The sequence below is a fragment of the Notamacropus eugenii genome, chromosome 5 (genome assembly GCF_028372415.1).
Source record: "Notamacropus eugenii isolate mMacEug1 chromosome 5, mMacEug1.pri_v2, whole genome shotgun sequence".
Lineage (NCBI taxonomy): Eukaryota > Metazoa > Chordata > Mammalia > Diprotodontia > Macropodidae > Notamacropus > Notamacropus eugenii.
In genome coordinates, this window is record NC_092876.1 from 370,580,881 (window position 1) to 370,608,271 (window position 27,391).

Consider the following 27,391-nt stretch of genomic DNA (forward strand, 5'->3'; position numbering starts at 1 on the left):
CCATAATGGCCATATACAAAAATGTAAATCTCATTCTGGATTTTATATCAATTACCCATCTGGGCAGGAGACAGGTGGCATAGTTTATCTTTAGTCCTCTGATCTTGTAGTTTATGATTCTATTCATCAGTTCAAAAGTCTTTCAAAGTTGTTTTTCTCTATGATAATGCTGACAAATAAACTTTTTCCCAGTTCTGTTCACCTTCACTCTGAATCAGGTTATGAAGTCTCCCAGTTTCTTCCAAAACTTAGATTTTATCATATCTTATGGCCAAATAACATTCTGTTACATTGACATATCACAATTTGCTTAACCATTCCCCAAGAGAAAGATCAGACATATCCTTAGTTTCTAATTTGGAGCTATCACAGAAAGAGTTCCTATAAATAAATTTGTACATAGAAATCCTTTCCCCTTTTCTTAATTTCTTTGGTATACAGCTGGGTTAAGGTATGCACAGTTTAGACCTTTCTTGAGTGCACAGTGCATTCTAGAATGTCCCAGCAATTCTTAAACTGTGGGTCACGAACTCCATGTGGGTTCGTGACCCACAGTTCAAGAAGTGCTAAAGGGGTTGCAAGCGGAAAGTTTTAAGAATCCTTGGTCTAGACCAATTAATTCACAACTCTACAGTATACCTCCTCCCATATTTGTGATTTTCCTCTTTTTGTCATTTTTACCCAATTCAGATGTATGTGAAATAGAAGTCAGAATTATTTTAATTTGCATTTCTCTAATTATTAGTAGTTTGGAGCACTTTTCGCACGGTATTTAAAGTTTGGATTTCATGCTTTGAAAACTGCCTATTCATATGTTTTGACCAGTGCCTGGAATGTAGTAAGCACTTTAAAATATTTAATGATTAATTCATTTACCCATTGGGAATGGTTCTTAGTCTTGTAAATTTTATTCAGTTCTTTATATATCTTGAATATGAGACCTTTATCAGAGAAAATGTTTATTTGTTTTTTCTAGTTTCTGTCTCCCATCTAATTTTGATGGCATAAGATTAATTTAGGCCAAAATTTTTCAATTTTATATAGTCAAAATTGTTCGTTTTATTTTCTGTGATCCTCTCTATTGCTTTAGTCATGAACTTTCCCCTATCTATACATCTAAAAAATTATTTCTTCCTTGATCTTCTGATTTATTTATGACAATCACCTTTTATATCTAAGTCATGTACACATCTGGATTTTATGTCGGCATACAGTGTAAGATGTCGGTGTTTATCAAACTGTTTTACAGCTTTCTCAAGAGTTTTTGTCAAATAGTGAGTCCCTAACCTAGGAAGTATAGTCTTTAAGCTCATCAAACACCATGCCATGCTCACTTGCTTATATAAACTGTGTACCTAATTTGTTTCACTGACTGACTTCTCTGTTTTAATAATTATTACTTTGTAGTATAGTTTAAGCTCTGGTACCAAAAGATCCTTATTGTTGCTGTTTGCTTTGTTCATTTTTACCTTTGAGATTCTTGACTAAATCTGCTCTTAGAGATGAATGTTATTTTTTCTGGCTCTATAAAATAATCTTCTGGTAGTTTGGTAGGTAGCACTGTCATTTTTATTATATTGTACCATATATTGTTATATAAAATTGCATCATTTATATCATATTTATTATATTAGTGACCTAGGAATATTCTTCTAATTGCTTAGATCTGTCTTTATTTTTGCAAAAAGTGTTTCATAGCTGTATTTATATAGTTCCTGGTTTTACCTTTGTAGAAACATTATCAAATACTTCATACCTACTAATTCTTATTTTAAGTAGAATTTCTCTACCTTCATATTTTTACATTCAGATTCAGGTTTTCTTGATAATATAAGGAAATGATAATGATTTATGTGAATATATTTTACATCCTGCAACTCTGAGGTTTTGTTTCAATTCATCTTTTCAATTAATTGTTTTTCAATTAAATTTTTATTGATGTTTACAATGTGAAACATATAATTTGAAAAAGCAGCAATTATGTTTTCACTTTGCTTTGCTTATTCTCAATTTCTCTTTCACAGCTATAGCTAGCATTTCCAGAACTTTGTTAAATAGTAGTGGTAATAATGAACATCTTTGCTTTGCCCCACATTTTACTGGAAAAGCTTCTATTTTTTTCATCACAGATACCAGTTGCTCCTGCCTTTGGGTAAATATTATGTACTATATTAAAGAAAGATCCACTTATTCCTATGTCTTCTAGTAGTTTTGGTTGTTGAGTTTTTTTAATAGAGATAAATGTTGGATTTTGTTAAAATAAAATCCTTTTCAGCATCTATTGCTATAGTAATATGTTTTATTATTTTTGTTATCAACATCATTTAGTGTATTAATTTTGAACCAGTCCTGCATTCCTGTTATAAATCCAATCTTGTCACAGTACATAATTTTCCTAATTTCTGTTGTTGATTTGTCAATATTTTATTTAAAACTTTTACTTCAATGTCCATTAAGAATATTAATCTACAACTTTCTTAAAATATTTCCTCTCTTCCCGGCTTAAATACCGTGACCACATTCACATTTGTGAAAGAGAGCAGAAGAATGTCTTCTTTTCCCATTATTACAAATAGTTTGCATAACATTTGAATTCATTGTTTGTTTTTTCTCCTTTAATTGAAACTATTTTCAGAGTATCTTGAAAGCAATTATTTTGGCCTCCCTTTCTTTGGCTGCCCATGTAATAGTTGTTTGGGCATCCTGCTGTAATTCACTTACTGCATACATAAAATTTGCCAGAAGAGGAAAAGAAAACAAAGAATTTCACTTTGACTAGGACCTCTTTGTTGTCGGATTCTGTTGAAGCACTTAATGTTAATTAGGTTTTATGGTAAATCCAATAAAATTGTTGTTCATCTTAACTTAGTGACAAGTCTCATGGTGCTTAATAAATGTATGTTGATAATTCAAGATATCTGCTGTTTAGGAGAACTCCCATTTAGTTTTAAAATGGCTTTCTTTAAACACAGGCCATCTATCAAACTCCGAAATTCATGCTTTTCTGATCTCAGCTCTTGCTTCATTCTCAACTAATGTACTGATTTTATATGATAGAGTTCAAGTGAACTATTATGTTTTATCACTCTTGATCAACGTAGATTGGTTTCAATACTCCACTTAAAACATTCTGTAACATTTCAATGGAATGTGCATCTTGAGAACTAATATAACAAAGTCTCTAAGCATAGTACCTATGCTTTGTTTTTTCCCAAAGAATTTTAAATTGTTATAAGTTGGAGACAACTTTATATGACACACCAAGCTCACCCTACCTTAAATTTCTAACTTTGCCCATGAAATAAAAATCACAATAGGTGATACCAAAAGCTCTAATATAGCAATTTACAAGCATATGTGAAAGTACAGAAATATCTAATTCAAATTACATAATTTACTCATACCAGTGAGCAAATTTACCTTGACCAGGGTCAAGTTAAAAATCATTCTTTCTACCTAGACTTTATAAAACATTTTCCTCATCAGTGATCACATCTTCAACTACAAACGCATTTTCTAACAGCTAATGATGGTGATTTTCAGTTATTTCCATAAAATTAACTTAATATTCCAAATCAAAGTCCTAGAAAAGAAATATTACTCCATCTTTTAAGGCTATTATTTTAAAAATCTCAGTTGCTTCTAAGGTTTTTTTGATACGGCATATCTGTTGTATAAATATCATATAAAAACTTTAATATACAGAAAAACATACCTTCACTGTCCTTGAATTTCTTGATTGCCACAATTTCATGTGTTTCCTGAAAAGGAAGAGTCAGAAGAGAAGAAAGTCATTTTCAAACTGCAAATCTTAATACAAAACATTTCTCAAATCCAAACTTGTCCATGTTAGGTACTTGGGTAACCCAAGGGAAAAGAATCTAGACAAGTGTACTCTAACCTTGACTTCCACAAAATTACTCTGACCAGTTACCCTCCCTATTCCCAGGGGGAAGATGTGGACAAAAGCATAAATATCTTTAGACCATTAAAAAGTGGCAGGATGAAGATGAATTTAGGTCTTCACCTATACTGTCAATCTAAACAAAGGCTATCAAGAGAAGCTGTTTAAGAAGGTTGTTAATCATGCCTGCTTCATGCTGGTGTAACAGTAAGCACACACGGGGGGGGGGGGGGGGTGCTGCTATCATAGGTTCTTAGTTCTGTGTTTATAAAAGGAAAGGCAACTTTTGAGGAGTCAACAACCACATTAATCAAGCACATGTATCATTCACTTAGTTCAGGGGAAAAAGTCAGCACCCTGAACTTCAGAGAAAATACAGAAAAATCTAAACCAACAGACAGTGCTTCCAAAGCAAGCAATATATACAGCACAAAATCAACAGACAGATACAACTGCCTGACCATACATACACCAACATCTGGGTTTTCAAAGCTGGGAGGCTTCTTAGTGGCTTCCCAGAATCTCATCTGGCACACAAAGCTTCTTCCAAAATATAACCTCACCTCAGAATACTTATACATTTTTTAGAGCCAGAGGGCAGCATAGCTCTTAAGAACCAGTGCCTCATTAACAAAAGGTATGGGCCTTCCTACAAATCTTTCCAGGTCCATTAATGGGTGCAGAAGATCTTTAATCATATTATTCAAGGAAAGGCACTTAATTATACTAAAACAAAAAAAATGTGCTATCACTACACCTGGTGACAAAGTGACTCTACAAAAAAGAATTTTCTTCTATGTCTTATTCCACTCAAGCTATCTCACTGGCCAATTATCCTTTACTGTTATTAAACAACCACAGGCATTTATTTTAATAAACAATGTATTCTTTTGTGTGCCTTGTAAAAATGACAACCGTCAACCTCTCTTTAAACCCATTTCTCCCATTTGAAAAAAAAAAGTTTATTGCCAGAATGCTCTATTTTTACCAAAGCATGGAAACGTGGAAATTCTAAAATTTTGGGGGGGATGGGGGGCAGTGGTTCAGGAGCTGCTGGTGATTGGATATATTGAAACATTTGAGAATCACTAGACTAAATGAAGTCCTACTTTTAATTCTCAATTCCAAAGTGGGAATTGTGGCAAGAAAATTAATAAACATACTGGAAAACTGATGTCTTGCCTAAATCTATCATCAATCAATAAGCATTTTTAAGTGACTACTTTGGGCCAGGTATCATGTATACAAGGAGAAAAGCAAAAAGTCCCCACCCCCAAGGAACATACATTCTCTTGGGGTGAAAAACATGTGCAAATATATGTACATGCAAAATAAATACAAAGCAGAAACAAGGTAATGAGGGTAGAGTGTAGATCAAGAAACTCTAGATGTGGGAGAACTGGAACCACTAATTCATCGTTGGTGGAGCTGTGAGCTGATCCAACCATTCCGGAGAGCAATTTGAAACTATGCCCAAAGGGTTACAAAAATCTGAATACCCTTTGACCTAGTAATATCTCTTCTAGTACTATATCCTAAAGAGATCATAAAAATGGGAAAGGGTCCCACATGTACAAAAATATTTATAGCAGCTCTCTTTGTGGTGCCCAAGAACTGGAAATTGAGGGGATGCCCAGCAATTGGGGAATGGCTGAACAAGTTGTGCTATATGAATGTAATGGAATACTATTGTGCTATAACAAATAATGAACAGGAAGACTTCAGAGAGGCCTGAAAGGACATATATGAACTGATGCTGAGTGAAAGGAGCAGAACCAGGAGAACTTTGTACACAGCAACTACCACAGTGTGCAAGGAATTTTTCTAGTAGACTTAGCCTTTCACAGCAATGCAAGGACCTAAAAAATTCCCAATGGACTTGAGGTAAAATGCCTTCCACATCCAAAGAACTATTGAAATGGAATGAAGAATGAAGCGGACCATTTTCTCTTATGTTATGTTTTGTTTTGTTTTATAGTTTCCCCCATTCATTTTAATTCTTCTATGCAACATGACTAAGATGAAAATGTATTTAATAAGATGTGTAGAACTCATATAAGATTACACACCCTCTCAGGGAGGGAGGGGGGAAAAGCTAAGACATATGGAAATGATTGTAGAAAATTAAAGCAAATAAAATAACTTTTTAAAAAAAGAAACACTTGGGGGGCGGAGCCAAGATGGCGGAGTAGAAACATACAAATACGCTAGCTCTGAACCCACAGCCCATGAAATATCCGTAGAAAAGAGCGGCCAATAAATTCGGGAGCAGAAGAAGCCACAGAACAGCGAAGCGGACGAGATTTCTGTTCCAGAGAGCCTGAAAACCTCTCACAAAAGGTTCTTCGTGCTGCGGACGCGGAGCAGAGCCCAGCCCTGTGGTGGCTGCCCAGCGCCGAGAAGAGCACATCCGAGCAGGCTTCAGGGACAGAATCTCCAGCAGCAGCGCAAATCCCTCCACCCACAGGTGACAAGGGACGGTGAGAGGGTCTCTTTGGCGGGTCGAGAGGGGAGTGGGGAGCCCCCATGACTCAGGACCCCTCGGGAGGCACCAGCGGAGGTGGGAGCAGACCTGGGCTCCCCAAGCAGGCAGGAGCCTGGATCCATTGTTGAAGGTCTCTGCATAAACCCCCTGAGGGAACTGAGCCCATGAGGCAGCCCTGCCCCCACCCGGGCAGCTGAACTTGATCTCACACTGAATAGCAGCCCTGCCCCTGCCCAAAGCCCTGAGGCTGGGAAGCAGCATTTGAGTCTCAGACCCCAAGAGCTGGCTGGGAGGATCTGGAGGCGAGGTGGGTGTGAGGAGAATATTCAGAGGTCAAGTCACTGGCTGGGAAAATGGCCAGAAAAGGGAAAAAAACCAAGACTATAGAGGGTTACTTTCTTGGTGAACAGGTTTCTCCTCCCCTCCTTTCTGATGAGGAAGAGCGGTGCTCACCATCAGGGAAAGACACGGGAAGTCAGGGCTTCTGTATCCTAGCCCACTCAATGGGATCAGACCATGGAAAAGCTCAAAAAGAGCTCAGAAAATTTTAAAAATTATGTTAGAGAGGTGGAGGAAAAACTGGGAAGAGCAATGAAAGACATGCAAGCAAAGTATGAACAGCAGGTCAGCACCCTGCTAAAGGAGACCCAAAAAAATGCGGAAGAAAATAACACCCTGAAAAATAGGCTAACTCAATTGCCAAAGGAGGTTCAAGAAGCCAATGAGGAGAAGAATGCTTTCAAAAGCAGAATCAGCCAAATGGAAAAGGAGATTCAAAAGCTCACTGAAGAAAATAGTTCTTTCAAAATTAGAATGGAACAGATGGAGGCTAATGACTTTATGAGAAACCAAGAAATCACAAAACAAAACCAAAAGAATGAAAAAATGGAAGATAATGTGAAATATCTCATTGGAAAAACAACTGACCTGGAAAATAGATCCAGGAGGGACAATTTAAAAATTATGGGACTACCTGAAAGCCATGATCAAAAAAAGAGCCTAGACATTATCTTTCATGAAATTATCAAGGAAAACTGCCCTGATATTCTAGAACCAGAGGGCAAAATAAATATTGAAAGAATCCACCGATCACCATCTGAAAAAGATGCAAAAAGAGAAACTCCTAGGAATATTGTGGCCAAATTCCAGAGTTCCCAGGTCAAGGAGAAAATATTGCAAGCAGCTAGAAACAATTCAAGTATTGTGGAAATACAATCAGGATAACACAAGATCTAGCAGCTTCTACATTAAGGGATTGAAGGGTGTGGAATATCATATTCCAGAAGTCAAAGGAACTAGGACTAAAACCAAGAATCACCTACCCAGCAAAACTGAGTATAATACTTCAGGGGAAAAATTGGTCTTTCAATGAAATAGAGGACTTTCAAGCATTCCTGATGAAAAGACCAGAGCTAAAAAGAAAATTTGACTTTCAAACACAAGAATCAAGAGAAGCATGAAAAGGTAAACAGCAAAGACCAGTCATAACGGACTTCTAAAAGTTGAACTGTTTACATTCCTACATGGAAAGACAATATTAGTAACTCTTGAAACTATTCGGTATCTGGGTACTGGGTGGAATTACACACACACACATGCACACGCACATGCACACACACATAGAGACAGAGTGCACAGAGTGAATTGAATAGGATGGGATCATATCTTAAAAAAAATGAAATCAAGCAGTGAGAGAGAAATATATGGGAGGAGAAAGGGAGAAATGGAATGGGGCAAATTATCTCTCATAAAAGAGGCAAGCAAAACACTTATTACTGGAGGGATAAAGAGGGGAGGTGAGAGAAAAACATGAAGTTTACTCTCATCACATTCCACTAAAGGAAGGAATAAAATGCACAGTCATTTTGGTATGAAAACCTATGTTACAATACAGGAAAGTGGGGGATAAGGGGATAAACAGGGTGGAGGGGACGATGGAAGGGAGGGCATAGGGAGGAGGGTGCAATTTGAGGTCGACACTCATGGGGAGGGATAGGATCAAAAGAGAGAACAGAAGTAATTGGGGGCAGGATAGGATGGAGGGAAATATAGTTAGTCTTATACAACACGACTATTATGGAAGTCATTTGCAAAACTACACAGATTTGGCCTATATTGAATTGCTTGCCTTTCAAAGGGAGGGGGTGGGGAGGGAGGGAGGAAAAGAAGTTGGAACTCAAAGTTTTAGGAACAACTGTCGAGTACTTTTCTTGCCGCCAGGAAATAAGAAATACAGGTAAAGGGGTATAGAAAGTTATTTGGCCCAACAGGACAGAGGAGAGGATGGAGACAAGGGCAGAGAAGAATGATGGAGGAGAGAGCAGATTGGTGATGGGGGCAATTGGAATGTTCGGTGTTTTGGAGTGGGGGGAGGGGACAAGGGGGGAGAAAATTTGGAGCCCAAAATTCTGTGAAAATGAATGTTAAAAAGTTAAATAAATAAATAAATTTAAAATTAAAAAAAAAAAAAAAAAGAAACACTTCCTTTAAACAGAAGACATCATTTGAGCCCAGCTTTGAAGGAAAAGATGAGGGCATTCCAGGCATGGAAAAAAAATCTGTGTGAAAACATGAAGATGGTCACTGGAATATTACAACTGAGGAACAGTAAGAAGGTGAATTTGTCTAGTATATGAAGAGGACTAATGCATAATGAGCCTGGGAAGATAGGAGTCAGGTTGCGAAGGAGTTTAGATGTTAATAAGAGATGTTTATGTTTGGCATGTTGCTCAATTTCCACTTCTTATCCACTACACACACACACACACACACACACACACACACACACACACACACACGACAACAAATCTCTTGATGCCTTGGGAGTGACCTCTTAAGGTGGACTCAATGATCAGTAAAGTCCCTTTCTTGTTCAACTCCAGGGGTATGCACACCAGTAAATGAGGAGTCAAAGTGAACAATGAGGGGGTATCATAAGGGGGAAAAGTTAATGTGAAAGATTTCATGAGAACAATACAGCAGAAACAGATAAATCAGAAAAGTGGATCCTGAAACCAGAAAGGATGAATATTACTGAATCCCCCAAGAGATTACAAAGTTCTCTGTCCAATCAATGCCTGATGAACAGAAACATCCTGTGAAACTCTAAGACTGCATATAACAAGAAAAAATTCCAGAATGAATCAAAAGAGAAAGAATTCATAGAAGCCTCCAGGAAAAAAAATCCTATGCTGCAAACTCCAAGACACATAGCAATTCAATTTCATAATAGTAATGATGATGAACAAAAAATTCTGCTAATGACCAAAAGGCCTTCAAATACAAAAGGAAAGAAATTATAACAACACAAGGGTTTCTGCATTCACTAGAAACTGCAAAAGGTAATGAAATTATATGTTCCAAAAAGCAAAGGAGCTCAAGCAGCAATCAAAACTGACCATCTGAAAACCTGAGTCTAAGCAGTGAGAAAAAATGGATGTTCAACCAAAGAGAGGGATTTGAGCAAGTATTCCTGAAGGGGAGAAAAAAGATGAGTAGAATATTTTATGTGCAAAAACTACAAACTTCAGAAACTTCAGAGAGATAAATAAGTCAGTAAATTTATGAAGGAAAAACTTCAGGGGTGAGGAAACTGGCCACAAGGCCACATGTGGCCCTCTAGGTCCTCAAGTGCAGTCCTCTGACTGAATCCAAATTTCACAGAACAAATCTCCTTAATAAAAGGATTTGTTCTGTAAAAACTGGATTCAATCAAAAGGCCACACCCAAGGACCTAGAAAGTCACATCCCTGGACTAAGTCATGAAATGTTTAGAAGCTTTGTTTAAAAGTGAAAGAAAAAAGTTAAAAAAAAAAAAAGAGGGATCATCAATAGATTTTAGAAACCACAAAGGGGTTTAAAGATGTAAGCAGATGTTTTTGCTTTGCTTTTCTTGGTTTTGATTAAATAGGAGAAGTTAAGGTAAAAGTAGAACACAAGCATCATGGCCTAAACCCCACAATCCTCCTAAAGGCAAATGAAAGTATTTTGTTTTTGAAGATAAAAAGGGGGGACAGGGGGGTGGTTTGTGGGAAGGCATATGAATGAGTAGAGAAGAGGGAGAGGACCATAGGTGAATAAAAAAAGGATAATTACTCCTTACAGACTCTCAATATTTTTAATAAATGTTTCTATATTCTCTTTCTAATGAGTATCCAAGATTTGTAGTGAAATTATATAATATCAGAAGTTCACTGTCATTAGATTAGTGGTCGAAGTATATAAAGAAACATTTCTCAAAAGAACTGCAAACAGCCACAGGAAAAGAACATTTCAAATTATTAATAAGAGACATGCAAATTAAAACAATCCACAAGTTTTACCTCACACCCAGAGAAATGGCAAAGATGACATAAAATCGGAATAGTCAAGGCTGACCACCAGTATATTACTAGTAGAGTTGTGAATTGGTACTACAAAGCATTCTGGAATTATGTCAAGAATGTGATTAAAATGCCCAAGCGCTATAAGAAACTATTAATATAGTGATTTGGAGATGTTGAAAACCCAGAAACACGGAAAATTTATATAAAATGGAAAACAATACACATGCTGACAGTAATGTAAATGAAAACAAAAACAACAAAACAATTTAAACTGCTATCAAATTATAATGAACAAACTTGGCCCAAAGGAGACATGTGAAAAGCAATGTTCCTCCATATCTTTATACAAGATGTAGACCATGCCTGGGGAACACTGTAATTATCAGACTTTTTTCATGTTGGTTATTTTCGCTGAACTTTTTTTCTTCTGCTTTTAAAAATTCTGTATTACAAGGGATGTCTTTCTGGGAGGGGTCAGGAGAAGGATTAAGTGAGAAATGTAGATGACACAAAAATAAGATCTGAAGCTCTTTCTAGAAAGATTTCTTCTTTGCTTTAATGTCTCTACCCTTCTTGATCCTACCAGTAGTTATCCTCAACATTTATCATGCATTTATTTTTGAAGACACTTAAATTTTTATGTATTCTCTCCCTAAATGGGCTATAAGCTCCTCGAGGACAGGAGCTGGTCTATTTCTGTCTTCATATTTCCATAATTTGGCCCAATACATGGTACAAAGTGGCATTTAAGAAATGCTTGCTGAATAACTGAGTAACCATTTCTCCAGGCCTGCATGCTAAGTTTGGCAATAACTACATTTTTTAAACTACAGATAATTCCATATGGTTGTCTGGTATGACTTCCAAAAAAAATTGAGTAGCATTTCCAAAGTTGATGTTATATAAGAGAAAGTTTAGCAACTAAAATTAAATTAAAATGCCATGGTATCACAGAGTATTAGCACTGGAAAGGATGTTCAAGGTCATCTAATCCAATACATTCAACTGGCCAAAGAAAAATAAGGTCCAGAAACCTCAAGTGACTTGTAAAGATCAGACAGAGAACGAATATCAGGGAGGGAAGAGAAAAGAAATCTCCCCTGCCTCCCAGGGCCAGGAGGATTCTCTGATTACAATAAATTTTCTTTATTTTATTGCTCCAATGATATTCTCTCAGCATTTTTCAATACTGTTTCATGATCATTTAAACACCTACAGTTGTGGGCAAAGCCTTTATTTTCACCAACTCAATTGCTACTTGTTACATCTATGTGCTCAGGCATCATTAAACATAAAATTTGAAGGATGACAATTTGGACTTAGATTATTACAATATCAACAATTTTTAATAAATTAAAAATTGGAGCTCTCTATTCTGGAGTAGAGTGTACATTCCTCCTTGTAGAACCTCCCCCAAGAGGAAGGGATAGTACAACAATAACTGGAACTTATATAATGCTTTCAAACTTGTATTAGACTTTGCCTACATCATCTCACTTGAGCCTCACATTGTGAAGCAGGTACTATAGACATTATCTCCAGTCTTACACATGATGAAACTTGCCAGAGCTAGTTCAGTGGCTCCGAAGAAAAGTCTGGAAGAGAAGAAGTATTAAATTGACCACGAAATTGAAGGTCTACAGAGCCGTTGTGCTGACCTCGTTGTATGCCTGTGAAACATGGACAGTCTACCAGTGCCATGCCAGGAGACTGAATCACTTCCATTTGAACTGTCTTGGAAAGATTCTGAAGACCGCCTGGCAGGATAAGGTACCAGATACTGAGGTCCTTGCTTGAACTAAACTGCCAAGCATTCAAACTATGCTTCAGAGAGCACAACTCTTGATGGGCTGGCCACACTGTGAGAATGCAAAATGTACACTTGCCAAGAAGACTATTTTATGGAGAACTCACATGGGGCAGGCAATCACATGATGGTCAGAAGAAGTGATACAACGACACTCTTAAGGTCTCTCTCAAGAACTCTGGATTCGATTGTGGGACATGGGAGACACTGGCACAGGACTGCTCAGCATAGCATGCCCACATCAGAAAAGGTACTGTGCTCTATGACCAAAGCAGAATTGAGACAGCACAAAGGAAACATAGGATGAGCAAATTTGGAGTAACCACCCCTAACGTTCACATGGACAATCTGCGGTAGAGCATTCCGAGCTCATATTGGTCTAATCAACCACAGTCAGACACATTGAAGCTTCACTTTATCATGGTGATGTCATTTTGGTCCTTCTCAAGAATAAAGGACAATGACCAACCATTTTATGGTTAAGTAAACCCAAAATAAATTGACCAAGAAAACAGCAACAGGACCAATCTAGACATTTTCTCCATAAGTAAACTGAGACTGCCTCTAACATAAAGTCCAAAGTCAGAAAGCAGGATAGAAGAAAGAGCGAATGAAAAAAGAATTCCACCTGAAAGATCAATTATGGTGACAGGGATGGCTCAAGATACAAACCCAGAAGAATATAATTCTCCAAAACATCTCTAAAGTCTCCCCAATCCCCTGCAAAAAACAAAGTCTCAAGAAAAAAAAGAATTAAATAAATTCCTGGGGGAAAATATGAAGAGACAGTTAAAAAAAAGTTTTAAAAATGTTTTTACAAATAAAATGAATGATAGAAAGAAAAAATTGAGACAAGAAATAAGAGCAACAGAAGAAAAAAGTTAGAAGACTAAAAAGGGGCCTAGAAATCTATATTGAAAGAAATCTTTAACAAAAATAGCCCAGATCCATTAGAGGTAGAGGACAAAACAGAAACATCCTGAAAGTAACCTTTAAAATGAAAATTCCCAGGAATATTAAAGCCAAATTCAGATCTTCCAGATCAAAAAAAACCCCAAAACCCAAACTATTATAATCAGTCAGAAAGGAAAAAAGAATTCAAGTACTAAGAAGTCACAGTTATGAATCAGCAGCCACCACTAAAAAGGAGCATAACTTAGAATATGATATTAAAGAAGGCAAAGGATAAAGGCTTACAACCAAGAATAATTCTGGCAAAAATGAGTCTAATCTCAAAGCTTCCCTTTACAAAGGGCTCTGAATTCCTAGCCAATTCTTCCTTCCCCATCAGGCGCTCTACTCAGTTTCAACTCTACAAATATCATGCCTTCTCCAGAAATCACCTCAGATTTCATAATCATGGAGATTTCTTCAGCTTTGTTAATCAATCACTCATTTCCAATGTCACCGGTCTCCAAAAACTGAAAGAAAAACAACAATCTCCTCTGTACTAGTTGTCTCCTCTCAAACCTTCCTTTCTAAGATATCCCACTATCTGTTCAGCTTCCTTTTATGTACTGCACACCACTTGCCCTGCCCATCCCCTTTAGACTGTAAGAACTTTGGAGGGCAGGGACTGCTTTTCTTTTCTTCCTTGTATTCCCAGCATGTTAACACAATATCTGGCACACAGGAGGCCCTTAGAATGTTTACTGACTATTGACTAGTCCTAAGGATTGGATCTTTAATGAAACAGATTTTCAAGCATTCCTCATAAAATGACCAGAGCTACACACAAGTTCAAATACAACTGTTAACTCAAAAAAAAAAAAAAGGCAAATATGAGTGAACATAAAAAGCTAAACAAGGATACACTGTTTACATTTCACTGTGTGGAGTTGACACATTTGTCCCTTCTAAACAATCAAGAGTCTAATGAAGAGTCATTAGAGGGGCAGAGCCAAGATGGTGGAGTAGAAAGATGCACATACACTACCTCCGAACCCACTGCCCATAAAATATCTGTAAAAAAAGAAACACTGGCGAATTCTGGAGCAGCAGAAGCCACAGAACAATCTCTGGAGATTTCTGCTCCAGAGAGCCTGAAAACCTCTCGCAGAAGGTCCCTCGCGCCCCGGACCCAGAGCAGAGCCCAACCCTGCCTTGGCCGCACGGCGCGGAAAGGAGTGGATCTGAGCAGGCTTCAGGGAAGGGATCTCCAGAGGCCGTGAGGGTCCCCCACCCACAGGTGACAAGGGTCGGTGAGAGGGTCTCTTTGGCGGGTCGAGAAGGGTGTGGGGTGCCCCCATAACTCAGGCCCCCTCGGGAGGCAGCAGCAGAGGCGGGAGCAGACCAGGGCTCCCCAAGCAGGCAGGAGCCTGGATCCATTGTTGAAGGTCTCTGCATAAACCCCCTGAGGGAACTGAGCCTGTGAGGTGGCCCTGCCCTGACCTGAGCACCTAAACTTAATCTCACACTGAATAGCAGCCCTGCCCCCTCCCAAAGCCCTGAAGCTGGGAAGCAGCATTTGAATCTCAGACCCCAAGTGCTGGCTGGGAGGATCTGGAGGCGAGGTGGGTGTGAGGAGAATATTCAGAGGTCAAGTCACTGGCGGGGACAATGCCTAGAAAAGGGAAAAAAAATAAGACTATAGAAGGTTATTTTCTTGGTGAACAGGCATTTCCTCCCTTCCTTTCTGATGAGGAAGAACAATGCTTACCATCAGGGAATGACACAGAAGTCAAGGCTTCTGTATCCCAGCCCACTCAATGGGCTCAGGCCATGCAAGAGCTCAAAAAGGATTTTGAAAATCAAGTTAGAGAGGTGAAGGAAAACTGGGAAGAGAAATGAGTGACATGGAAGCAAAGCATGAAAAACAAGTAAACACCCTGCTAAAGGAGACCCAAAAAAATGCTGAAAAAATAACACCTTGAAAAATAGGCTAACTCAACTGGCAAAAGAGGTTCAAAAAGCCAGTGAGGAGAAGAATGCTTTCAAAAGCAGAATTAGCCAAATGGAAAAGGAGATTCAAAAGATCACTGAAGAAAACAGTTCTTTCAAAATTAGAATGCAACAGATGGAGGCTAATGACTTTATGAGAAACCAAGAAATCACAAAACAAAACCAAAAGAATGAAAAAATGGAAGATAATGTGAAATATCTCATTGGAAAAACAACTGACCTGGAAAATAGATCCAGGAGAGACAATTTAAAAATTATGGGACTACCTGAAAGCCATGATTAAAAAAAGAGCCTAGACATCATCTTTCATGAAATTATCAAGGAAAACTGCCCTAAGATTCTAGAACCAGAGGGCAAAGTAAGTATTCAAGGAATCCACAGATCACCGCCTGAAAGAGATCCAAAAAGAGAAACTCCTAGGAACATTGTGGCCAAATTCCAGAGTTCCCAGGTCAAGGAGAAAATATTGCAAGCAGCTAGAAAGAAACAATTCAAGTATTGTGGAAATACAATCAGGATAACACAAGATCTAGCAGCTTCTACATTAAGGGACTGAAGGGTGTGGAATATCATATTCCAGAAGTCAAAGGAACTAGGACTAAAACCAAGAATCACCTACCCAGCAAAACTGAGTATAATACTTCAGGGGAAAAAATGGTCTTTCAATGAAATAGAGGACTATCAGGCATTCTTGATGAAAAGACCAGAGCTGAAAAGAAAATTTGACTTTCAAACACAAGAATGAAGAGAAGCATGAGAAAGTAAATAGCAAAGAGAAGTCATAAGGGACTTTACTAAAGTTGAACTGTTTACATTCCTACATGGAAAGACAATATTTGTAACTCTTGAAACTATTCAGCATCTGGGTACTGGGTGGCATTACACACACACACATGCACACGCACATGCACACACACATAGAGACAGAGTGCACAGAGTGAATTGAAGAGGATGAGATCATATCTTAAAAAAATGAAATCAAGCAGTGAGAGAGAAATATATTGGGAGGAGAAAGGGAGAAATGGAATGGGGCAAATTATCTCTCATAAAAGAGGCAAGCAAAAGACTTATTAGTGGAGGGATAAAGAGGGGAGGTGAGAGAAAAACATGAAGTTTACTCTCATCACATTCCACTAAAGGAAGGAATAAAATGCACACTCATTTTGGTATGAAAACCTATCTTACAATACAGGAAAGTGGGGGATAAGGGGATAAGCAGGGTGGGGGGGATGATGGAAGGGAGGGCACGGGGAGGAGGGAGCAATTTGAGGTCAACACTCATGGGAAGGGACACAATCAAAAGAGAGAACCGAAGTAATGGGGGACAGGATAGGATGGAGGGAAATATAATTAGTTCTTACACAACACTACTATTATGGAAGTCATTTGCAAAACTACACAGATTTGGCCTATATTGAATTGCTCGCCTTCCAAAGGGAAGGGGTGGGGAGGGAGGGAGGAAGAGAAGTTGCAACTCAAAGTTTTAGGAACAACTGTTGAGTACTGTTCTTGCTACTAGGAAATAAGAAATACAGGTAAAGGGGTATAGGATGGAGACAAGGGCAGAGAGGGATGACAGAAGAGAGGGCAGATTGGCACACAGGGGCAATTAGAAGGCTCAGTGTTTTGGGGTGGGGGGAGGGGACATAAGGGGAGAAAATTTGGAACCCAAAATTTTGTGAAAATGAATGTCAAAAGTTAAATAAATAAATAGATAGATAGATAGATAAATAAAAACAACAACAACAACAAAAAAGAACCTACTGTGTGTCTGGCACTTTACACATTAAAAAAAAAAGAGTCATTAGAAAGCCTGGAAATAATTTTGTTATGTTTTGATGCTCTTAAAAAAGATTAATACAAATTGCAATATGCCTGTCTTCTCAGGAGGTTGAAGAGGGGTGCGAGAAAGGAAAAGAATTTGAAACTCAAAATTTTTAAAAGATGAATTTTAATAAAATGTTTAATGTAATTGGGAAATATTTAACAAAATAAATATATTAAAGAAAAAAGGTACAAAGGGAGGGGAAGAATATGTGGATGTGGGAAAAAGAGAAAGGAAATGAGATGAGGAAAAACAAATGGAGATGAGGAAAATCGTCTCAAATTCATTGCTAGTAATTTGAAAATATAATCAAAATACATCTACTAACAGTAATTCTAGTATACTAAAGACAGTATATAACATATACCATTTAAATATGGGCTTTAAAGAGAAACACAATCTTGTTTTTCCTACCACAGATAGCAAAACATAATATAGATTGCACTTGTTTTTGATTCATCAGTCACAACACATACTGTTCTAAAATATAAATGAAAGCAGAAAAAACTCATGAATATAAACTTTTCTTTTCTGTAGCAAAAATGAGTATGCAAAGAACAAAATAAACATGACTCAGTCTTTCAAGATCCGTCTCTACAGGAAGCACACATTCTAAGGTTTTGTTCTTTTTCTCAACCTTACAAGCCATTCTAGAACTAATTTTGAGGGAACAAATTAAGGTTTCTCAAAGGCTATTCAAAAAGCAGTACAATTTCCAAAGAATTTAATAATAAAGATTAATTCTATGTCAATGTCCTACTGCTTTTTTTTGGTGGGAGGAGGGGAGAAATGGTGAAGGTGGTTACTGATCTATGAATTCATCTACATATAGAATTCTCAGCATAAAAATCTTTTTCAACAAATCGAGGTGTTTACAAATTAAAGTGTGACATGCCCAAGGCCTGAATTTGAACCTTAGTATTCCTGATTTCAGGGCCAGCTATCTACCCACAATGGCATGTAGCTTATTTGTGTGGATATCTCACTGACATTTAAGACTAACATGTAAAAAGACACAGATGACACAGTGGACCAAGCACTGGGTCTAGAATTCTAATTCAGTCACAGATACTAGCTGTGTGACCTTGAGCAGATTACTTAACCTGTGTTGGTCTCAGTTTCCTCATCTGTAAGAATGGGGATGACAATAATAGCAGCTACTTCTCAGGGCTGTTGGAAGGATTAAATGAGATATTTGCAAAGGAGTTGGTATAGTACCTGGCACATAGTAGGTGCTATATAAATGCATCATCATCATCATCATTAATATTATTTTAAAATTTTAATTTAATTCCTCCCCTTTGCCTTTAAGTTGTGTTCAAAAATGAACTCTTCACTTTATTCCTGCTAAAATGTTTACTTCACCTTTAATAGCTACTACCACCTGTTCAGAGACCTAGATTTACAACATTGAATTTGTTTTTATAGTCACTCTCCATTTTTTACAGCCAAAATTCAAGACTAAACTTTTATGAAATCCAAGGATTGCTGCAACTGCTTCTTACTTTGTGTCCTTGTCCATTCTTCACATTACAGCTAGAATAATCTTCCATAGAAATGAGAAAAGTTAATTTCAAAAGACAGGGCAAATAGTTTTGAAGAAGGAGCAATATGAAATGTTGCTTTTCTTTAACCTCAGTGGTCTCCATGATTTTTATTTCATTATTTTATACAACAGAAGTGTACATCTTTTTCCATGTAGCCATGTTTCCATGTACAAAAACTCACTGGAGAACTCCTTAAAAAGCAGAATTGGCCACAAGGAAAAAGAGGTACTAAAGCTAACAGAAGAAAATAATTCCTTAAACATCAGAGTGGGGCAAGTGGAAGCTAATAACTCCATGAGGCATCAAGAAACAATCAAATAAAATCAAGAGAATGAAAAAATAAAAGAAAATGTCAAATATCTCATGGGGAAAAAAAAAAGACCTAGAAAACAGACTAAGGAGAGATAATTTAAGATTTACTGAGCAGCCTAAAAGCCATGATCCAAAAAAAAAAAAAAAAAAGAGCCAAGATATCATCTTTCAAGAAATTATGAAGGAAAATTGTCCCATTGTCTAGCAGTGTGGGGAAGAAAAGGGGATTTGTTCTGTGAAGTTCAGATTCAGCCAAAGGGCCACCATACTTGAAGACCTAAAAGGCATGTGGCCACGAAGCCACAGGTTCCCTACCCTGATCTAGATCCAGAGGAATGGAAAAATTTCTCTTGAAAACTGAAAATTTTCCTCTTCAAATGAAAAATTAAAAAATAGAAATTGAAAAAAGGTACCAGTCACCTCCTAAAAAGAGATAGCAAAATGAAAACTCCCAGGAATACTATAACCAGGTTGTAGAGCTCTCCGGTCAAGGAGAAAATGCTTCAAGCATCCAGAAAGAAACAGTTCAAATGCTGTGGAGTCATAGTCAGGATTACAAAGGATTTAACAACTTCTACATTAAAGGACTGGTAGACTTGGAATATGATATTCTAGAGAGCAAAGGTGCTACGAGAAGCATATAAAAGCAAAGCCCAGATGCAAGAAACAGAGAAATTTCCTTTTAAATAACTTGTAGACACAAAATATCTGGGAGTCTATCTGCCCAGACAAACCCAGGAACTCTATGAACGCAATTACAAAACATTTTTCACACAAATAAAAAATGATCTGAATAACTAGAAAAATATCAGTTGCTCATGGGTAGACCAAGTTAATACAATAAAAATGACAATTCTACCTAAATTAATTTACTTATTCAGTGCCATACCAGTCAAACTACCAAAATATCATTTTACAGATTCAGAAAAAACAATGAACAAAATTCATCTGAAAGAACAAAAGATGCCGAATATCAAGGAAATTACTGAAAAGAAATACAAGGGAAGGTGGTCTAGCCATACTAGATCTTAAATTGCATTATAAAGAAGCAATCATCAAAACTACTTAGTATTGCCTAAGAAATAGAGTGGTGGATCAGTGAAACAGGTCAGATAGATACACAAGACAGTAGTCAATGACTATGGTAATCTACTGTTTGGTAAATCCAAAGACTCCAGTTTCTGGAATAAGAACTCATTATGTGACAACAACTACTAGGAAAACTAGAAAACAGTATGGCAGAAACTAGGCACAGACCAACATCTTACACTGTATACCAAGATAAGGTCAAAATGAGTATATGATTTAGATATTAAAGGCTGATAACATAAGCAAATTAGGAGAGCAAGGAACAGTTTACCTGCCAGATCTATGGAGAAGGGAATAATTTATGACCAAACAAGAGATAGAGAACATTATGAAATGCAAAAAGGATAATTTTGATTACATTAAATTAAAAAGGTTGTACATAAACAAAACCAATGCAACCTAGATTAGAAGGAAAGCAGAAAGCTGGGAAACAATGTTTTACAAGTCTCCGATAAAGATCTCATTTCTAAAACATATAGAAAACTGAGTCAAATTTACAAGAATGCTAGTCATTCCCTAACTGATAAATGGTCAAGGGATACATACAGGTAGTTTTCAGATGAAGAAATTAGAGTTATCTATAGTCATATGAAGAAGTGTTCTAAATCACCAGTGATTAGAAAAATACAAATTAAAACAACTCTGAGGTACCACCTCACACTTATCCAACCGACTAATATAACAAAAAAGGAAAATGATACATGTTGGAGAAGATGTGGGAAAATTGGAACACTAATGCATTGTTGGTGGAGTTGTGAACTGATCTAACCATTCTAGCAAGAAATTTGGAACTATACCCAAAGGGCTATAAAACTGTGTATACCCTCAATCCAGCAATACCACAACAAGGTTTGTATCCCAAAGATAGCATAAAAACAGGAAAAGGACCCAGATATACAAAAATATTTATAGCAGTTCTTTTTTCTGGTGGCAAATAACTGGTAATTGAGAGGATGTCCATTAATTGGGGAATGACTGGACAAGTTGTAGTACATGATTTCAAAAAAACCTGGAAAGATCTGCATGAACTGATGCTGAGTGAAGTAAGCAGAACCAGGAAAACATTGTACACAGTAACAACAACATGGTGTGATGACTAACTTAGACTTACCTCTTCTCAGCAATATAGTGATCTAAAACAATTCCAAAAGATTCATGATAGAAAATGTTATCCACATTCAGAGAAAGAAGTATGGAGTCTGACTGCAGATCAAAGCATGCTATTTTCTCTTTTTTTTTGGTTGGATGTTTTTCTTTCTCATGGTTTTTCCCTTTTGTTATTCTTCTTTCACAACATGACAAATGTAGAAATAAGTTTAATATGATCATACAAGTATAACCTATACCAAATTACTTGCCATCATGGGGAAAAAGGAAGGGAAGGAGGGAGAAAAAAATACCTGAAACTCAAAATCTTATAATAGTGAATGCTGAAAGCTATCTTTACATGTAATTGGAAAATATAAAATTAGTAGTGGGAAAAAGTAAAAGAAAACTCTGCTTTATGCATAAGCAGAGTATATCCATATGCTTTAGCTTCCTTAACATCAATGGCTGGAGCATAGATTTACATTCCTGGGATGTTGAATGGTTTGCCTTGGATTTGACCAGATATTAATTGGTCATTCTTGACCCCAGCCCTGCTTTTCTTACCCTTTATTGAATATGAAAGCTACTCTATTTCTTCTAAGAGATCCTTGCCCACAGTAGCATATGTAGTGATCATTTAAATTAAATTTACCTATTCCTGTCCATTTAAATTTACTGATACCCAAGATGTTGATGTTTAATCCTTCCATCTCCTGTTTCACCACATCCAGCTTACCTTGCTTGGTTCAGAGATCTTACATTCTAGGTTCCTATGCAGTATTAATTTTTACAACATCAGACATTTCTTTCATCACCAGGCACATCCACACCTGAGCTTTCTTTCAACTTTGGTCAGGTCACTTCATTAGTAATGGAGCTACTTGTAGAGTTGTGCTTAGCTCCTGCCTCCATAGCAATGCTGTCAGAGACTTCTACTCCACCAATCTCCCACCCCAGCATTTGCTGTGGCTACTCTAATGTAACTCTCCTCTATACGGTTTTTCCTTTGGTTTCTATCATGCTCCCTTGGCTCTTATACAATTTCTGCTATCTACCTCCCTTTAGACTGGGAAGACAGGACTAGAGGTCAATCAAATTCTAGCCCCAGTCAGTCCAAGGTCAGAGCAAATTCCTTGGGGATAAAGGATGAAATACTACAGTGATTTTTGTTCTGCTTAATAGGTGTCCATCCCCAGCATCTTCATTTCCACAGTAATCTCAAGACAGAATTAGTAGTGGTCAAGGGAAAAAAGGCAAATTTGAAAATAGCCTTTAAGCTAGATTTTTCAAGGAAGAATGAATGTATTCTAGATGAGAACAAAGCAGAGAGGTGAGAAAGTAAGAAAGATATGGTTAGGAAATAAAGAAGTCTTACCTACAGCAAAAAATTTCCATAAGGGAGCAATAGGAAAAAGATCTAAAAAATGGTAGATAAGGGCCAAATTGTAGAGAGCTTTGAATGCCAGCTTTATAATATGGATTGCATTGTTTAGATGATTGCAAGCCAGAGAAAGTTCATAAACAAAGGACTGAAATGATATAAAGTTAGTTTAAGTAAAATAAATGTGATGCCTGATCATTCGGGAGAAACAAGGACCTAGAAATAGGGAAATCTTATAAAAATAATTTAGGTATAAGGAAATGAAGATCTTGATCATAATAGTGGCAAAGGAAATTGAAAGAAGTTACTACTAGATAACAAAATAATTAGTCAAAAAGAATCCTACTCCTTCCTACCTTGTACAATATGCCTCTAAAATGAACAAATAAATAAAAAGGGAAAGGAAAGAAAAAGAAAGGGAGCAACCAAGAACTTCAAAAGAGAAATAAGGAAAGAGATAAAGAAATGAGCAAGCAACAGAGAAAAAAGACTTGTAATAAGCTAAACAAATACTATCGATCTAAAGAACATGTGATACTGTGGAAGAAGCAATACATGTAGAGTCAAAGGAACTGGGTTCAGATATGATATCTGCTATTTAATAACTATGTAATGTGGATGAGTCATTTATATCTGGTCTAAATTTTCTTATCTGTAAGATGTGTTGAGGCTATTAAGAGGAAAAGAGAGGAAGGAACTAAATTATCCCTGAATCCCTTCCAACTCTGAATGTACAGTGCTATACATCTTTGACAATGCCAACATACTGCACTGGATGTGTTATCCAGAAATATCGAGTAATTTTATTTTATTTGTGGAGAAAACTGGTAGAGTAGACATGGTACTTTACTACATTAAAATGCATTTAAGAGATATTTAAAAGACTACCCACCAAATGAAAATGAGGAAAATGCTTTCCTGTGGGAAAATGTGTGGCCTCCCCTATATTAAACTAAAAGTTTCATTTGTAAAACATAAGTATGTAGTACAAGGTTTGGTAACCAAAGAAGATAACAAGAAATAACACGGAGCTATAAATTCAAAGAACATGTGGTACTGACTACCAGTACTAAATATCTTTTAGAGTTACAGAGCATTTTCCAGTGACATATACTTTTAAATGTACATCTGGGTGAAGACAACATTTAAACATTGAATTACTGAGAGGTTATTTGCCTCTCATACTTGCCCCAATGTCTTCAGTTTCACTATGGTGGGAGAGGGCAATCTTCCTTATTTTGCTAAACCTCCACAAAGTTCAACTCCAACACCTTGTCATGGTATAAAGAGGACTCTGGGTTCTCAAGAGCCTAAAGTCTAGAAGATTCTACTATACTTTGAGTATGGTCCTGTTAATAGACCAACTGTGCCTTCTGAGGACCAACTCAGATAAGTAGAGAGAGACTACCAGATTAGCCACTTGATAAAATGAGGTACTTTAGCTATGGCCAACTCCTGAAACAAAGGTACAAAATTATCTTCAGTTCTGTGTGGCCCCTTTCTCTATAAATGATAGTAACAAAATGGCAGAAAAGGAAGGAGGTGCTAAAAATCCAGTTTCTAGGTCATAGATAGAATTTAACACTATTATTAATAAGTTCTCTTCATGTGAAATCATTGTCCAATGATCAATAAGTAGACATACTACTGAAGAAACTGAATCATCAATCCCAACAATTCTTCTTATAAATAAAACCAGAAGAAAAAAGAAAGTCACAGATAAATGAAAGGAAAGTTCATGTTACATGAAAGGGTTCTGAGAAAATTTTATTGGTGCAGGAGGTTTTCCCTTTTTTGCATGATTCTATGAGAATAACAAGATTAGCCAGTCAGGGGAAAGAATACTGGAAAGGAAGATACTGGATGGGAATTCAACAGAGAACCTTGCTCATCTACTGGCTCTACCCCTAACTCTCTGTATAAACAGTAACGAGCTCCACAGACTCTAGATTTCTCATGTGTAAAATGTAGACACTGGCCTAAAGAATCTGCCAGTAATCCTTGCAAGATCACAGAGAAAAGAAAGTGGAAGATAAGATAGGAGATAATATAGGCAAACTAATAACTTTCAAAAAAAGAACAGTCTTTAAACTATAGACCAGTGAGTCTAGCTTAACACTACTGAGAAGAATCTAGGATGAATTATTAAAAGGATTGATTATGAGCATCTAGAAAAACAAGTAAAGATTACTAAGAACCACTACAACCTCACCAAGTATAGGTCATTCTCAACTATAAACTCATTTCCTTTTGTGGCAAAATTGCTAAACTGCAAGATAGCAGAAACAGTACACATGTAGCATACCTGGATTTTTAGCCAAAAATTTAGTAAACTTTTTCATGCTATCCTGGTGAAAGATGTAGAGACATGGGCTAAAACAGTGATATCACAATTAAATGGATTCAGAAGAGTATAAATGATTACATCCAAAGAGTAATCATTAATTGTCTGATGGCAGCTTAGACAGAAATCTCCAGTGGTGCCCTTGGCATCTAAGATTGGCCCAATGCTGCCTAAAATTTTCATTAGTAACTTGGAAGAAGGCATAAACAGCATATTTAAAGATACTCAGACTTGCTTTTACATGTGTCTCTTATCATATGCTTACCACTTACAAAAGATTGTGAGAAGTGAGTGAACCTATGTGACTCTATGATGTGACTCAATTCTGAATCTAGTTCCCTTTCTATTCAATAATGAGTCTAGTCCAATTTTTGTCTTGTGAGAAAAATTTAATCAATTATAGGAATTGTGAGAAAATTTTATTACATTGCTTGAACCTAGCCCTGCATGGCAGAGAAGCTGGACCACCAGTTCTACCTGCTGCTTGGACACCCTTAACCAAGTATCTAGGTCATGCTGACAAGAAACCTGAACAGATCCAAAGATTGATGCAAGGAGTTTTCACAAAATTATATATGTCAAGCAACTCATATTTCTTATCTGAAAATTGGCCCCATACTGGTCTATCAGTTATTGTTTTCATGTTCTCTTTAACTGAATAGACAGTTAGGGGGAGTAGGACACCTTTTTTTCTCATTTCAGAATACTGCACTTGTTTGCTTTCCCCCTTCTCAACTTGAAAGTCCCTAATTTTTCCTTCAAGTAGAAATCAGATTACCTAATTTGTGTATCATGGTCAACTATTTTCTTTTAACTAACTGGTCTCATTTGATTAACTGTTTTTAATACGTAAAAATTTGTCTCACTGAGTATTTAGGGTTTTTGGACTGACTGGGGAGTCATTTATTATGCTTGTTTTGCTAATGAATCATATAACTCATTTTGTTTCCTCAGTTATTAATTATCCACCACAAATGCAGATGATGTGCTATCATCATATAAAGAAATTTGGCCAGTTTTACATGGCAAGAAAAAATTTCAATTACTGCTGTGTCCCAGGGATAAATAAAATCATTGGAACCAAGTCTATTAAGACATTTGTGAACTGATCAGGATTCACACACAGAGGAAAATTCTGGATAAAATCTTCTATGGCTAATTTTCCTTTTCAAAAAAATATCATTCTTAAACTTTACAAGTACAATCCTAAAAGGCAACCTGTAAGTTCACATCTTTTATGTAGAAGACATTCTAACATGATGAATGAAAAAAATCCTTTCCTTTCTCAGAAGTCAGTGGTAAAAAAAGCTTCAACACTTTAACTGGGTCCAAAATCTTTCTGTAATGAAAAACAATAACAGCAGACTGCTACTCATCCTCACTTCATTCAGTGCCACTTTCATTCAATACGTTAAGGGTCTTAATCTAAAAAACTCTAGATACTAAGTGGGTGCCATGGGGACACAACAGCAGCCTATCAGTAATCCTTCACTTTAGGTTAGTATCATTTCAGGTGCATGAATGGTCCACCTTTTTTTCCAATCATACATTTCTCTAATATTATCTTATGTACCGAGTTTTCCCTCAACAATAAAATGCAGCACTTCACAATCATTATACATCTTATCACTGGCCACTAAGTTCTTCAGAGTATTCAAATATTACTGGCTACGTGGCATCACTGGAAAAACCAAAAGATAGACTTTTGATTTTTTCCAAAGGCAATCTAGCATACTCTTCTCCTCCTACTGAATTTAGCACCATTTATCATCCATTTACAATATCAGTCAAGACTTATGTAGTAATATACCGGTTCTGTGGATTGCCATTCAACTGCATATTGTCTAGTAAACAGGTATTCATCATCCTCTTAGTTCACCCTGTACTGAAAGGACAAATACTTTTGAGTGAATATGTATCTCATTTAGGAGACTGCAAGGTACTCTACCTGGATGAAATTAACACGTCATTCACTAATAGAAATACCTGGAAAAGTAACCTATAGGAAATACTTCTTCTAAACTTAGACTCTGTTCTGGCATCCTCTGTGATAGTGGCAAACATAGCTGATAAGTATGTATTTTTCTAGGGTATTTTTCTTTTCATTTATAGGTATTTTGAACACTCAAGTGCACTTCTTCCTCCATGTTCCCTCACTGCCCATTATAGTGGCACTCTAAAGGGACAACAATTTTATTCACTAGTTCAAAATGTAAGCACTAGATTAGCTCTAAGTCCAATTCAAATTTGTTTACCTTTCTTTTATATCTTTTAACCACTGTGTGTTATACGCTCCACTGAAATCCATCCTCCAGGCAACTGCAAAAACGGTTTTCTTAAACCATGTCTGACTATACAATAAAGTTATTATTTCCAGAATCA

The 27,391-nt window shown here is 36.7% G+C and overlaps 1 protein-coding gene across 1 annotated transcript in view; it reads right to left on the bottom strand.

Annotated features, from left to right (window-relative positions):
* CDKL5 (cyclin dependent kinase like 5) overlaps positions 1–27,391 on the bottom strand; it is a 254,855-nt gene that overhangs the window by 95,268 nt on the left and 132,196 nt on the right. The window contains exon 4 of the mRNA XM_072614215.1: positions 3,716–3,761. Coding sequence (XP_072470316.1) covers positions 3,716–3,761 — 46 coding nt within the window. The remainder of the gene's footprint in view (positions 1–3,715; positions 3,762–27,391) is intronic.